The sequence below is a fragment of the Peromyscus eremicus genome, chromosome 3 (genome assembly GCF_949786415.1).
Source record: "Peromyscus eremicus chromosome 3, PerEre_H2_v1, whole genome shotgun sequence".
NCBI classification, from domain to species: Eukaryota; Metazoa; Chordata; class Mammalia; order Rodentia; family Cricetidae; genus Peromyscus; species Peromyscus eremicus.
The window spans coordinates 67,419,351-67,431,434 of NC_081418.1; the positions used below are offsets into that span (position 1 = coordinate 67,419,351).

Here is a 12,084-nt window from a genome sequence, read left to right on the forward strand (position 1 = left end):
ACACAGATGCTTCCAAGGTTAACATTAAGATTCAGAGCAAAGTACCCCAGCTTTCAGAAAGCAGTCACAGCCCTATATCCAGATGCAATGCAAATAAACACCTGTATCGAGAAATATATGGCAGCAGCACTTGTCTATGATGACCTCACAACCTAAAATATTCTGAACTTTCAGGTATTGAGCTTAAAGAACCATCTTAAATTTCAGATGTTTAAAACTGGTAAATAAGACAGTTAAAAATGAAGCAGTAACCAATGATCTTTGAAATTACAATGAGTCATAACAGTTCAGATTATAACAAAGTACAACCTGTCAAATTTTGATAATTTTAATGCTGTACTGACATATCCCAGTTCCATGGAAATACATTGCCCAGTGGTCAGCCATTGCAGTGAGTCAACCATTTCTCCTTTCCTAAATGTCAAAAATGCTTGTTAACAGATTTTAATCCATATACGTGGTAGTAAATCACGCTGAATGTGAGTTGTGTGAACCAATGCTTCCTATATTCACATCAGGCATATAAACCACTTAGAAAGGACATGAAAGTGTTAGAATAAGGATCCTCCTAGCATGACAGCAAAGTAAAAATCAACAGCACCAGTCAAAAGTGAGATGGAGATGGTGAGTGTATTTACTGGCTGCTCTTCTGAAGGACCCAGCTGGAGCCCTATCATGCAATTAACTATAGTTCCAGATGACCCATTGCTCTACACGCATAGTAGACATAATGTAGACAAACATGCATAAACCAACATATTTTGCATTTAAAGTAAAACTTCCAACACATCTTGTTACATTTTCCACTAGCTCCTGGAGGTGACCAGGCAACCAGCTACTACTATGACCAGAGATTGTCTAGTAGGTTGTCTGCACGTTTGAGACCTTTTGGAAATCTGCCCTCTTTACAGGTTAGGTTCAACCTTGACCTCCAAATTTGATTGTGCCCAGTATTAAGGAAAAGTGAAGATAGCATGGTACTTTCATTGCCCACCAAATTCCATACTGGTAGTTAAGTCTATGCATCCAAACTATAGCTCCTGCCTAAGTGTGCTAAATCTTGACCAAACTTAGAAGCAATGTTGTCAACTTAGATGTTTGCAGGTTTGTCCCTTTGTAACACACTGGACCAATCCTACCAGCCACATGTGGAGACCAAACATACCCAATTTGTTGTTTTCATGATAAAAGCCTTGTTACCAATGAAAGGGCTCAGCATGTGAAGGCCTCTTCCCGGGGCCCAGGGACCTTTGGTGGCCAGAATGCTAAATGAACTGACTGGTTCAAGTTGCCCTTATACTGCCTACAAATTTAAACTATTAATAAAATTCTGTAGTAAGAGCTGTTCCACAGGACCCAAATTCAGTTCCCAGTGGCACAGATATGACAGATACCCAGGTCCAAGGTATCCAAAAGCTATGTGCACAACACGCAGAACACTTCCAGTGATGATGCCTCCAGTATGGCTAGCCATTTTTTAAGGGCCCCACATAGTAAGCACATATATACTATGCTTAGTCCCATACCTTCCATGAGGCGACACCACCATTGATTTTCCCTTTTGGGGCATTGCCTTTACTGTTTTATTAACTTGTTTTTCTTACAACTGTGTTAATACTTTTTTACTTTGAAGTCCAACTTAAAAAAAAAAAGGCATTTCTTAAACCCTGATTTTTTGAGGGTATGAGGTGGGGGATGAGCTCTCAACCTCAACTTCACAAGTGGTGGGATTAAGGGCATATATTACTATCACATTCTAGCTATTTTTTGGACAGATTGTTAATAAATGTGCTAGTTCACAAGGTCCAAGGGCTCACTTACTAACCGTTGACTTACCTATATTGCATCATTATCAAATAGTGTTAAATTAACTGCTTACTCCGGTTATTATAACTCACCAAGTCATCATTAAGTTTAAACCACAAGACTGAGTTTAACCACTACTATTCACCGACCAAGTGTAAACTTGAACTATTTGGCAGGACTCTTGGTGCTTTGTACATATTAACATCAAACACTTAATCTGGTTAAACCCATGGTTTCAAAATGTAACCATTAATGTTCAATAGTTGTAGCAATGTATAATTCATAAGAGTATTAGGGACAGCAATATGCCCATTAATGCTTTTCCCATTTGTCTATTAATATTGAAATTGTAAATGTGTAGTAGCTTTGTACAAAACTAATTTAAAATTTAAGGGGGTGGCAATCTTGTAGACAACTGGTGTCGACTGAACAAGATTCACACTTGTGTGTAAGCATTACACCACGTTATTTGGATACAAAAGTTTATTTTATAAAACTTGTACTCAAAATAGAGCTTTTCTCTGTCTACTCACAAATCCTATTTTAAAACAATACATTATCCTTAGCTAATTTGATGTTACCCTTTACAAACAGCACTCATTTCATTTTGTAATTTTATCAAGAACCTGTACTAATGAAGTTTTTAATCAGAAAACATTCCCTTTTATCTTAAAAGTGCTTCTTAAATGAAGGCACCAACAAGAACTACTTTCAGATGGTACAGAATTTCTTATTTCTTGAAGACTCTGTGGTTGACCACTTCTTCATTAGTTACCTGCAGCAAGACACCTTCCTGCCAAAGGAAAAAAAAAGTATCTGAAGAAGTTTATCATGTTTGTCCAAAGAACCTAAATAACTTCAGTGGTGGTTTTAGGATTAAAGCAGACTCACTGATGTGTATAAGCCCTGAATATCTCATTTCTGGAAAGGCAATAAAGCCTAGAAATTAGAGGGTAGTTTTAAGAAATGAATTTCAGTAGCCAACCTGCAGCAGTTTAGAGGGTAGGACAACGGGCAAAAATTACCAAATTTCAACCCAATTATTTAGTACAGGGTACACAAAAGGTTTTTGTTGTCGTTGCACAAAAATTTCAATGTAGTAAAGACACTATCCTTAACCTCTGGTCAGTCTCATCCTGACAAGCATGTAAAATAAGAACCATAAAGTAATAAACACAATGCCTTTCATTGCCTAGTTGACTCAAACTGCTTGATCCAGGACAGGTGAATAAATGCACAAGGGTGGAATGATAGGTAAATCTCATTTATTGAACTTGCAGCCTAACTTTTACCTACCATTTTACTACCAACACCACTGAAGGAAGCAAGAAAAGCTTTATTAATGATCACTTGGCTTGCCTCAGCTGTTGAAATGAAGCACTTTACAGTCTTTGTGGCAGCAGAATATACTTGTCCATGGTTCATATCAATGCTAAAATTCCAGCAGGGAAAAAAATGATATGTTAAGCACCTGAATCTTCATGGAAAGGGAGGGGGTGAGAAAGAAGGAAAAAAAAGGGAAAACAACCAAAATAATTTAAGTAAATGACAGATTGGAAAACAGGGTTTATAAAATTATCTTGAGTTTATTATTGTTAAACTCAAATTTATAGCTATGTTAAACTACATAAGAACCACTATACTGAAAAGACCATTGAAGAGTTTATTAGTTTATCTTTTAGGGAGGAAAATTAAGAAAGAAAAAGTAAATAAGATCTTACCTAAAGAAGTTTAACTGAAGCTTAGAACTACTTTGCTCTACACCCTCAGCTTTCGTTGGCATCCTTATCAACTACTGTAGTTTAAGCTTTGTAGATACAGCACAGTTTTTTAAGACTGGCTGAGCTTAGTCGTCAAGAGTTCTCTTGTACTAGACCTGTGTCCCTGAAGAGTACCTCGCTGGGGTTATTTCCTTTCCTTGCATTGAAGAAGCAGCATCTAAAAGATCTAAAAAGGTGTTTCTCCTTGCAGAGATATCCCTTAAGTTAACTAGATAATTTAATCCTGATGAATTGCAGACAACACACTTAAATCTGACCAGCATTTATCTTACACAAATACAACAACAGCTTTGCAATGGACCTTAATTATACTACCCACTCCTTAACTTATTTAAAATAAAAAGTCTATAATTACACAATTTCCTTTAGAATTATTTTATTAAATCATAAATGTACAACAGCTTCTTAACTCTACACACGCACTTAAATTTTTAAAGGAAAAACGTTATGTCTTATTACACCATGATCCTGGCTAATAGCTTTTCAAAACTTTTGAGAAAAATCTTAAAAAAGGTTTCACATGTCACCTGAAACTTACAAATTTAACATTATCAAAGAAGGAATGCTTCTACACTCTTACAAAGACCACTAGAAAGAAACAACAATTAAAAAGCTAAGAAACTGTCTCAAAGGCATTTTTTTACAATCCTTCCTCCACAGTAAGGTAATGTTATTAAATAATCCAATCCATTCACAAAATGGCTCTCTGCATCTGCTCTGGTGTCTTCTGCCATATCACTGCATATTTATGCATGACTGAGATAAGAGTTTCCTTAACATTGTTATTTCGATAACCTGAAGCTGTTCTGTTACCTCTGGGCTCTCATCCTCTCCTATTTATACAGTGAAGCCTGTTTCAACAGAAGTAAAGAGTAAAAAAAAATAGGTTATGAAATTATCCATCTAACCAGACTTTAAGGAAAGATAACATGATCCTAAAATGCTTTAATTCCTGCAGCTAGTACTCCCAAGATAATAATAATTGTAAAACTCAAAAACTACTTACCCATGGTAAGTAGGAAGAAGCTCAGTATCGGCTCCTCCCACCATAGCCCCCACTTCCTCCACTTCCTCCAGGACCATAGTTTCCTACAATGATTCAAGTAAAAAAGCAAGCTTAGCACATCTATAAATCTGTAAGCTTCTGGGCATCATCTTTAAATTTTGTAATTTAAATTTAAATTACAAGTCTTCTGCTTTTATCACGGATAGTCTCTATATTGGGCTGGCTGTCCTGAACTCACTATGAAGCTCAGGCAGGCTGGCCTTGAACCCTAACTCCTTCTAAGTGTTGGGATTATGGGCACATGAAAGGTGCAGATAGCTGGGTGGTGGTGGCACACGCCTTTAATCCCAGCACTTGGGAGGCAGAGCTAGGCGGATCTGACTTCCAGGCCAGCCTGGGCTACCAAGTGAGCTCCAGGAAAGGCACAAAGCTATACAGAGAAACCTTGTCTCAAAAAACCAAAAAAACAACAAAAAAAAAGAAAGGTGTGAAATATAACACCCACCTTTTAAGTCCATTACTTTTAAGTACAAATAGCTTTAAAAAATTGGACCTTGTCTCAAAAAAAAAAAAAAAAATCAAAACAAAATGAACTGTTATGTTAAAAGAAGCTTCTTCAAAAAGCTAAATGGCAGGGTATTGTATTTGAGACATGGTTTCACGTTTGAGAGGCCCCTTGCCAGGATTACTGACAGTACCTTGAATAGCTGTTACTTAAATCCAAGAGTAACTAACTCACCCAGCTTTAGCTGGGAATGGTGGAACCACCAGCCTTTAATCAGACAAGGAAGAGGAAGGTGGATCTTTGTAGCTCCAGGACAGCCTGGACTACATAGACCCTGTCTCAAACAATAGCATCTCTGCCATCCCCAATTACCTAACTTTATACTTGAGAAGTACACTTTAACAACTCAGTAGCTCAGGAAAATTTCCTTCCCACCTCTAGTAGATTCTTCCCCTTCTGAAATGCAAAGCTGTTGGACTTCTGTATCTCTTAATTTAGCTGAATTGCAAGTCCTTAGTAAATTACCTCCACCATATGGTCCTCCCATGTTCCTGCTACCACCAAAGTTTCCACTCTTCATTGGGCCATAGTTAGAAGGCTGCTGGTTATAATTTCCAAAATCATTGTAATTTCCACTTCCATAATTTCCTATGAAAGAATTAGAATATTAACTAACAAACCTCTGAACCATTATAGAAACATTAAACCAAATCTAAATTTTTAGGACAAATTTTCTACAAAAATTAAAGTATAATACCTATCTACATAATCCTACAATTAAAGTATCTAAGTGACAATGAAAATAAATGTCATTAATTCTAATCCAAATTCCAACATAAAGGTTGTAGATGAATTTATTACCTCCTCCATAGTTGTCATAACCACCTCCGTAGCCCCCACCCTGGTTGCCATATCCAGGTCCTCCACCACCATATCCTCCTCTTCCTCCTCCATAACCAGGGCTACCTCCAAAATTGCCACCTATTATAAAATAAGCCTTTAAGTAATTGCTTAAATTTTTCAATTCCATTGAATTGTCTTTATTATACTTATTTCTGTTTTTTCAAAACACAACTTTTTTATAAGGCGAATTATTTGTTTCATGGTCTATTCTAGAATAGACTCAAAGGTAAAATAAATACCTATTCTTTTGGACAAACATTTCAGGGTCACAAACCACCATACAAAGCAACTTTGAAACAACCTTTAATACCATGAACTCTACTTTGAACTGGATAACATTTCAAATTCTTATGCTCTGTAGTTTGAAGAAGAAATACTAAGGGCAACATACTGGCAAGATTTAAAAACTCTGACAGGCTGATCTCAGAGTTTGAGGCCAGCCAGGTCTACATAAAAATCATGTCAAAAAACAAAACAAAAACTTGTAATACCTGGATAAGTCCCTTAGGTGAAATGTTATCCTAAGGGACCCACCAGCACTAACAATATAACTGCTCTTAATATATTCCCCCTTTACACAGAGACCTCAAATTCCAACATTCTAGCTTTTCTACAAAGTTCAACTCCCCATCTAGATCCAATAATTTTTCCAACTGGATCCTCAATTGATTTGTACTGTATAGCAATAGCTACAGATATACTTTGCTTGTTTACAAAACTCAAAGTGCATTTTAAAAAGCCAAACAACCATTACCACCAAGTATTCTGACAGGCAAAACAAGTGATACACACATTTGACCATGCCCAAATATGATGTTATGTATATTAAGATACAAAAATAAAAATAAAACTAACCTCCAGGTCCTCCTCCATACCCATTATAGCCATCCCCAAATCCACGTCCACTTCCATATCCATCTGTTTAGAAAAAGTAGTAAGATTACACTTATTTTATTCTCTACCATTCTGTGTCAGTATCTCAGCATGAGGAAGGCTGGAAATCTTACCTGGTCATTCATGGGGGGTGGGGGGAAAGAGACACCTCTCTATGTTAATTCCATTTTACTAACAAGGCAGCCACTTTTTTAAGCACTGCATTTAGATCCAGAAATCCCCTAACTATTAAGGGGGAAATGTTTTTTTTCTTAATATAAAAGACAAAATGTGTGGTATCATTAAAACTTTAAAGTCACAAGTCACTACATTCATTTATACAAGCTGAAAGCCAAAAGAACATCTATCACTTCTGGCAAAATTGTCTTTAGACAGGGACTTACATACAGCCTAGGCTTGTCTTGAATCAATACACGTGCGTGGCTAAGGAAGACCTTATATTCACAAGTACTGAAATTACAGGTATCATGTCTCATTTTGTAAGTTGCTAGGGAGTCGACCTTAGGCTAATAGCATGCTAGGCACCATACATGCTCAACATGTGCTCTCTACTCCAGCTCAGGATTTCCTAATCCCCTTGAAACCACTCTATTCATTCAATACCTCCCCAAAAAATCCTATCGCACCCTTTAAAAACACTAACTTACCAGATCCCCCCCTAAAGTTGCTTCCTGGTCCTGGTCCAAAATTGCCGCCGCCACCACGAGAATCCCCGAAACCAAAGTTTCCTAGGATACATGTTCTGATTAGCAAGCATTCAGACAAACCATTATATGTAGATATAATATATATATAAATAAGTTACCTCCTCTTCCACTCCTTGAACTTTGGACCTCCTGCATTTCTTGTCTAGACAATGCCTTTCTAACTTCTGCATTGTGACCATTGATGGTGTGATATTTTTGCACTGCAACAAACAAAAAAGAATCATCGATACATTCTAACAGTAAGCAATCTGAATGTTTTAACAGGCTGTTGTTAATATACCCAATATTTTATATGCACACCACACCTCCTGTGCGTCTGGACACTTACATACAATTTTATCCACAGGATCATGGTCATCAAAAGTAACAAAGCCAAAGCCTCTTTTCTTCCCAGACTGCCTATCAGTAATTATTTCAATAGTATCAATTTTTCCATATTCCTCGAAATAATCTCTAAGGTGGTGTTCCTCAGTATCTTCTTTAATTCCACCAACAAACAGCTTCTTCACAGTCACATGGGCACCTGGTTTTCCAGACTCCTACAACAGATAGTGATGGGAAGGTTACGCTGACAGGAAAATTCCACCATGACACATCTAACTTATACTTTTATCTTAATGTCAAATTCCTTCTGATATAACAATAGATTTAAATGTTAGTGTTGGAAAGACATGTACAAAAGCTAGTACAACCTAACCCCCCCCCCCCCACAACACATTTTGCTTACTTACCTCTCTTGCTACAGCACGTTTTGGCTCAACTACCCTGCCATCAATGGAATGAGGCCTTGCAGCCATGGCAGCATCAACCTCGGCCATGGAGGAGAAAGTTACAAAACCAAATCCTCTTGATCTCTTGCTTGCAGGATCTCTCATAACCTTTAAAACCAAAAGATGTTAGCATTTAATTTCATGGTGTTATGAACTAGCAACACCAATTAGAAAGCCTATTTTTTGCCGGGCGGTGGTGGCCACACCTTTAATCCTACCACTAGGGAGGCAGAGCCAGGTGGATCTGTGAGTTCAAGGCCAGCCTGGTCTACAGAGTGAGATCCAGGACAGGCTCCAAAACTACAGAGAAACCTGGTCTCAAAACCCATGAGAAGCCAGGCGGTGGTGGCGCACGCCTTTAATCCCAGCACTTGGGAGGCAGAGGCAGGTGGATCTCTGTGAGTTCAAGGCCAGCCTGATCTACAGGAAAGGCGCAACACTACACAGGGAAACCGTCTCGAAACCCCCCCCCCAAAAACACCAATGAGGGAAAAAAAAGTCTTATTTTTAATACTGATTTTCTATTACTCAACCCAAAATTAACGCATACTGAACAGTTAATCTAAAACCTGCAGCCCAACTTTCAGTTGACGTACCACACAGTCTGTGAGCTTTCCCCATTGCTCGTAGTAGTTTCTCAAACTTTCTTCTGTGGTTTCAAAGCTTAAGCCACCAATAAAGAGTTTACGGAATTGTTCCTTTTCTCTCTGCAAAGGGAAATACCATTTCAATTTTTATTTACATTTTCTCTTTGTATGCAGGAAATTAAATTCTTAAATATGAGGTGACCTGCTGGCAGAGTACCTTTTTCCTCTCCAAAGGAACAGTTTCTAAAGTTTTCTGGGGGGGAAAAAAAAAACTTACATCAAATTTAAACCATATGTTAAACTGCATATTAGTTGTGTTACACTACACCAAAAATTGCCTCAGCTGAACTATACAAGTTTTTAAATCACTAATACTTGATCTAACTTTAATTCACATAAATTATCTTAAACTGATCATAGATTTTCTTCAAAATCTTTGAGAAAAACCATACCCAACTCTGTGGTCATTTAAGGGGTATTAAAGAACTTATGAAAGTCTTCATTAAATCCTATAACTCAAGCACAGAATTCTACTCAAGTTATCTAACTGAAAAAACAAAACAAAAAAACCCTACTACTGTTTCCATATCCACCACTTCAGGATTCAGGTTCTAAATAGTGGTAGATTTGAATTTCCTTAAACTGCCCCCTCTGGTGTTAGAATAAGTATCTCAAGGGGTTTAAAAAAAAAAAATCCTGTAACTCTGAAAACAAGCTTCATGAAGTTGAAAACTCCAGATACTGGTACCACCTTAAAAGAGTATTCTTTTAACTTAGGAAAGTTTATTCCTATAGCAATCATTATCTTAAGTGCAAAGTGGTTCTGGGAGGCACTCCTTGTCTGGTATTTAAGCTACAGTACAAACAGGCACATATTTACAGTTACCACGGCAAGTTCATTTAAAACTGTTACTGTTTGTTTTTAATAATTAAACCAGCTTATACTTGTCCACTTTAGTGGCCTTCTGACAAATCATGGAACAAAGTCGTTCTCTCAAAGATTTCCAATAGAAAAAAGGCCTGAAATAAATATTAACTGAAATTGTGCTGTTTATTACTGGTTTATAAATAACTAAGCTTAAAAAAAGATACTCATAAACTAGGTCATACTACTCAGGACCTATCTTGATTGCATAACAAACTGAAAAGACAGAATTGAAATTACAAAAAATATTCGACAACTCTTATTAAACTCAACCCAAATCTACAAGGTTCTGTCAAAATCTTCTATAAAAAAAATTCTAAGTTTACTACTGCCCTTCTCAGGTTCTGAAATTTGAAAAATGGAAATGACAAAATAAGTTAAATATTCAAATACTTCTAATTGCTTAACATGACTGCAAATGGAGTTTCTAGGTAGTTCTACTTAAATGCCACTATGGCTCAAAATGTAAATATAAAAATACACCTATTAATTTCATATCACTAACAAAAATCAAAAGCTCATTACTTACCTCGTAGGTTTTTCCAAACTTACCCGACGTCCACTATCGATTATAAACAAGGTTATTTTATAAACATGCTTAGGGTCAAAGAAAATAACCAAGCAGACCCCCTTCAAGTTGAAACCTTATGCTTATCAATGTAATGATCAACCATAATTGCAAACACAATCAGAAAAGCAAATGACAAAGTTCAAATACATTTGGGGCCAGAACTGAAAGTTTTTATATATCTAGTTCATAGATTAATGTTGACTGAGCCATGCTTTAAGCAACGGGTAACTATAAAAAAAAAATAGTAGTTATTTCACTTCCCTAATGTGGCCATCACGTGTGAGGATCCAACCATATGCTGTTTTCCCTTAAAAATGATCCTAATCCGAACTATTTCAAACAGAAGGATCCTTTAGGATAATAAAGGTACGCTGCAATAATAAAAAAAGAAATCTCCGCCCAAGATAACATAACCTCACTACAACTGAGCATTCTGAACTTGCTACAGTTAAGTACTTTACCGCTGCAGTCTCATAAAACCCTCAAGCAAAGATATTGGAGGCTAGAAAAAAATTGTTAAAAAAAAATGTTTTTTTTTCCAGCAAGGCTCCCTTCGGCAAGCGGCCCGGGCCTTGATTGTACTACATTCCCTGGGCCTGCGCCGGGAACCCTGGTGGAGCGCCACCACCCCCACCCGCTCTTCTGTGTGTGGCTTCGCAACGCAATGGCGCCATTTCATCGAGGGGAAGGCAGAGCGCCTTTAACGAGGTGCGCAGGACTCTAAAATCCGAGCTCCAAAGCCTCCCAATCCACCCCGAAACGGCGTGAAAACGGGCCGAAAACAGAGAAAAGCCACTAGCCGCTGCCACGCGGTGGTGAAAGGGACCCGACTAGCAGACCCGAAAAGTGTTGAACGCAAAAAACCGCTGCGAGGAAGGAGACGGGAAAATGGCGGACGCCAAATCCGGTTCCCGGGAGGGGGGGAGGGGAGGCTCCGCAGACTCGCTCCCGAGACCCGGGGGGCCGCCAAAACGCTCCGCCGCCGGCACGCCCCGGCCCCTGGGCCCGCGCACTTCGACCGGGGGGCGACGACGGTCCGCTCCCGCGCTCCCCGAGCCGCCCCGCCGCCCCGCCGCCCCGCCGCGGCCAGGTCCCATCCCCCACCCCAGCTAAGGGAAATGGCGCCGGGCGGCTGAGGGCGGGGAAGGCGTTCGGACAATCGGGCCTCCGCCAACGAGCCCGCACAGGCTCCCCCGGGCCAACCGCCGCTCGAGCGGCCGCTTTCCCTCCGCCGGCCCGCGGAGGCGGGGGGGGAGGGGGGCCGGCTTCCACGGCGGCGCCTTCGGCCTCGCCATGCCCTCTCCAAGAACTCATTGATTTCAAACCCGTTACCTCCATCGCGGACTCAGTCGCCTCAGCCCGATTTCCCGCAGCCGAGCGAGATGAGAAAGATCTCCGCGGACGAACGCGCACGGGACTCGTCCTGACGCTGTGGGAGAGCAGCCGCTGCTCCGAGACACCGCGCCGCGGGGGACACCTGCACACAGGACCCGGCGCCGCTGCTACTGCCGCTGGAGCCGGGACCGCCGCTTTTCTAGAACCTTCCCCCCACTAACGCGTCTTCGCTGACGTCAGGCCGTTACGTAAACGTCCTAACCGCCGCCAATGGCGGGAAGGGCCTACACGCCC

General features: G+C 39.6%; 1 protein-coding gene across 7 annotated transcripts; it reads right to left on the reverse strand.

Annotated features, from left to right (window-relative positions):
- Positions 1–2,271: 2,271 nt before the first annotated feature.
- Positions 2,272–12,022, reverse strand: Hnrnpa2b1 (heterogeneous nuclear ribonucleoprotein A2/B1). Of its 7 annotated transcripts, none has more exons than XR_009378250.1 (13): positions 11,788–12,022; positions 9,177–9,212; positions 8,969–9,079; positions 8,334–8,480; positions 7,931–8,141; positions 7,701–7,802; positions 7,543–7,623; positions 6,857–6,919; positions 5,960–6,079; positions 5,624–5,746; positions 4,594–4,676; positions 3,166–3,238; positions 2,272–2,599 (listed from the first exon to the last, which is right to left on the reverse strand). XR_009378250.1 is itself a non-coding variant. In XM_059257836.1 (12 exons), exons 1-11 carry the CDS (start codon positions 11,791–11,793, stop codon positions 4,615–4,617), a joined length of 1,062 nt encoding a protein of 353 aa, XP_059113819.1. In that variant the 5' UTR covers positions 11,794–12,022; the 3' UTR covers positions 2,272–2,599; positions 4,594–4,614. The 7 variants fall into 7 exon arrangements, 4 of the variants coding, with proteins under 4 accessions (XP_059113819.1, XP_059113818.1, XP_059113820.1 ...); XR_009378249.1 differs by having other exon boundaries at positions 3,103–3,238; XR_009378248.1 differs by having other exon boundaries at positions 3,103–3,753.
- Between the last annotated feature and the right edge of the window lie 62 nt (positions 12,023–12,084).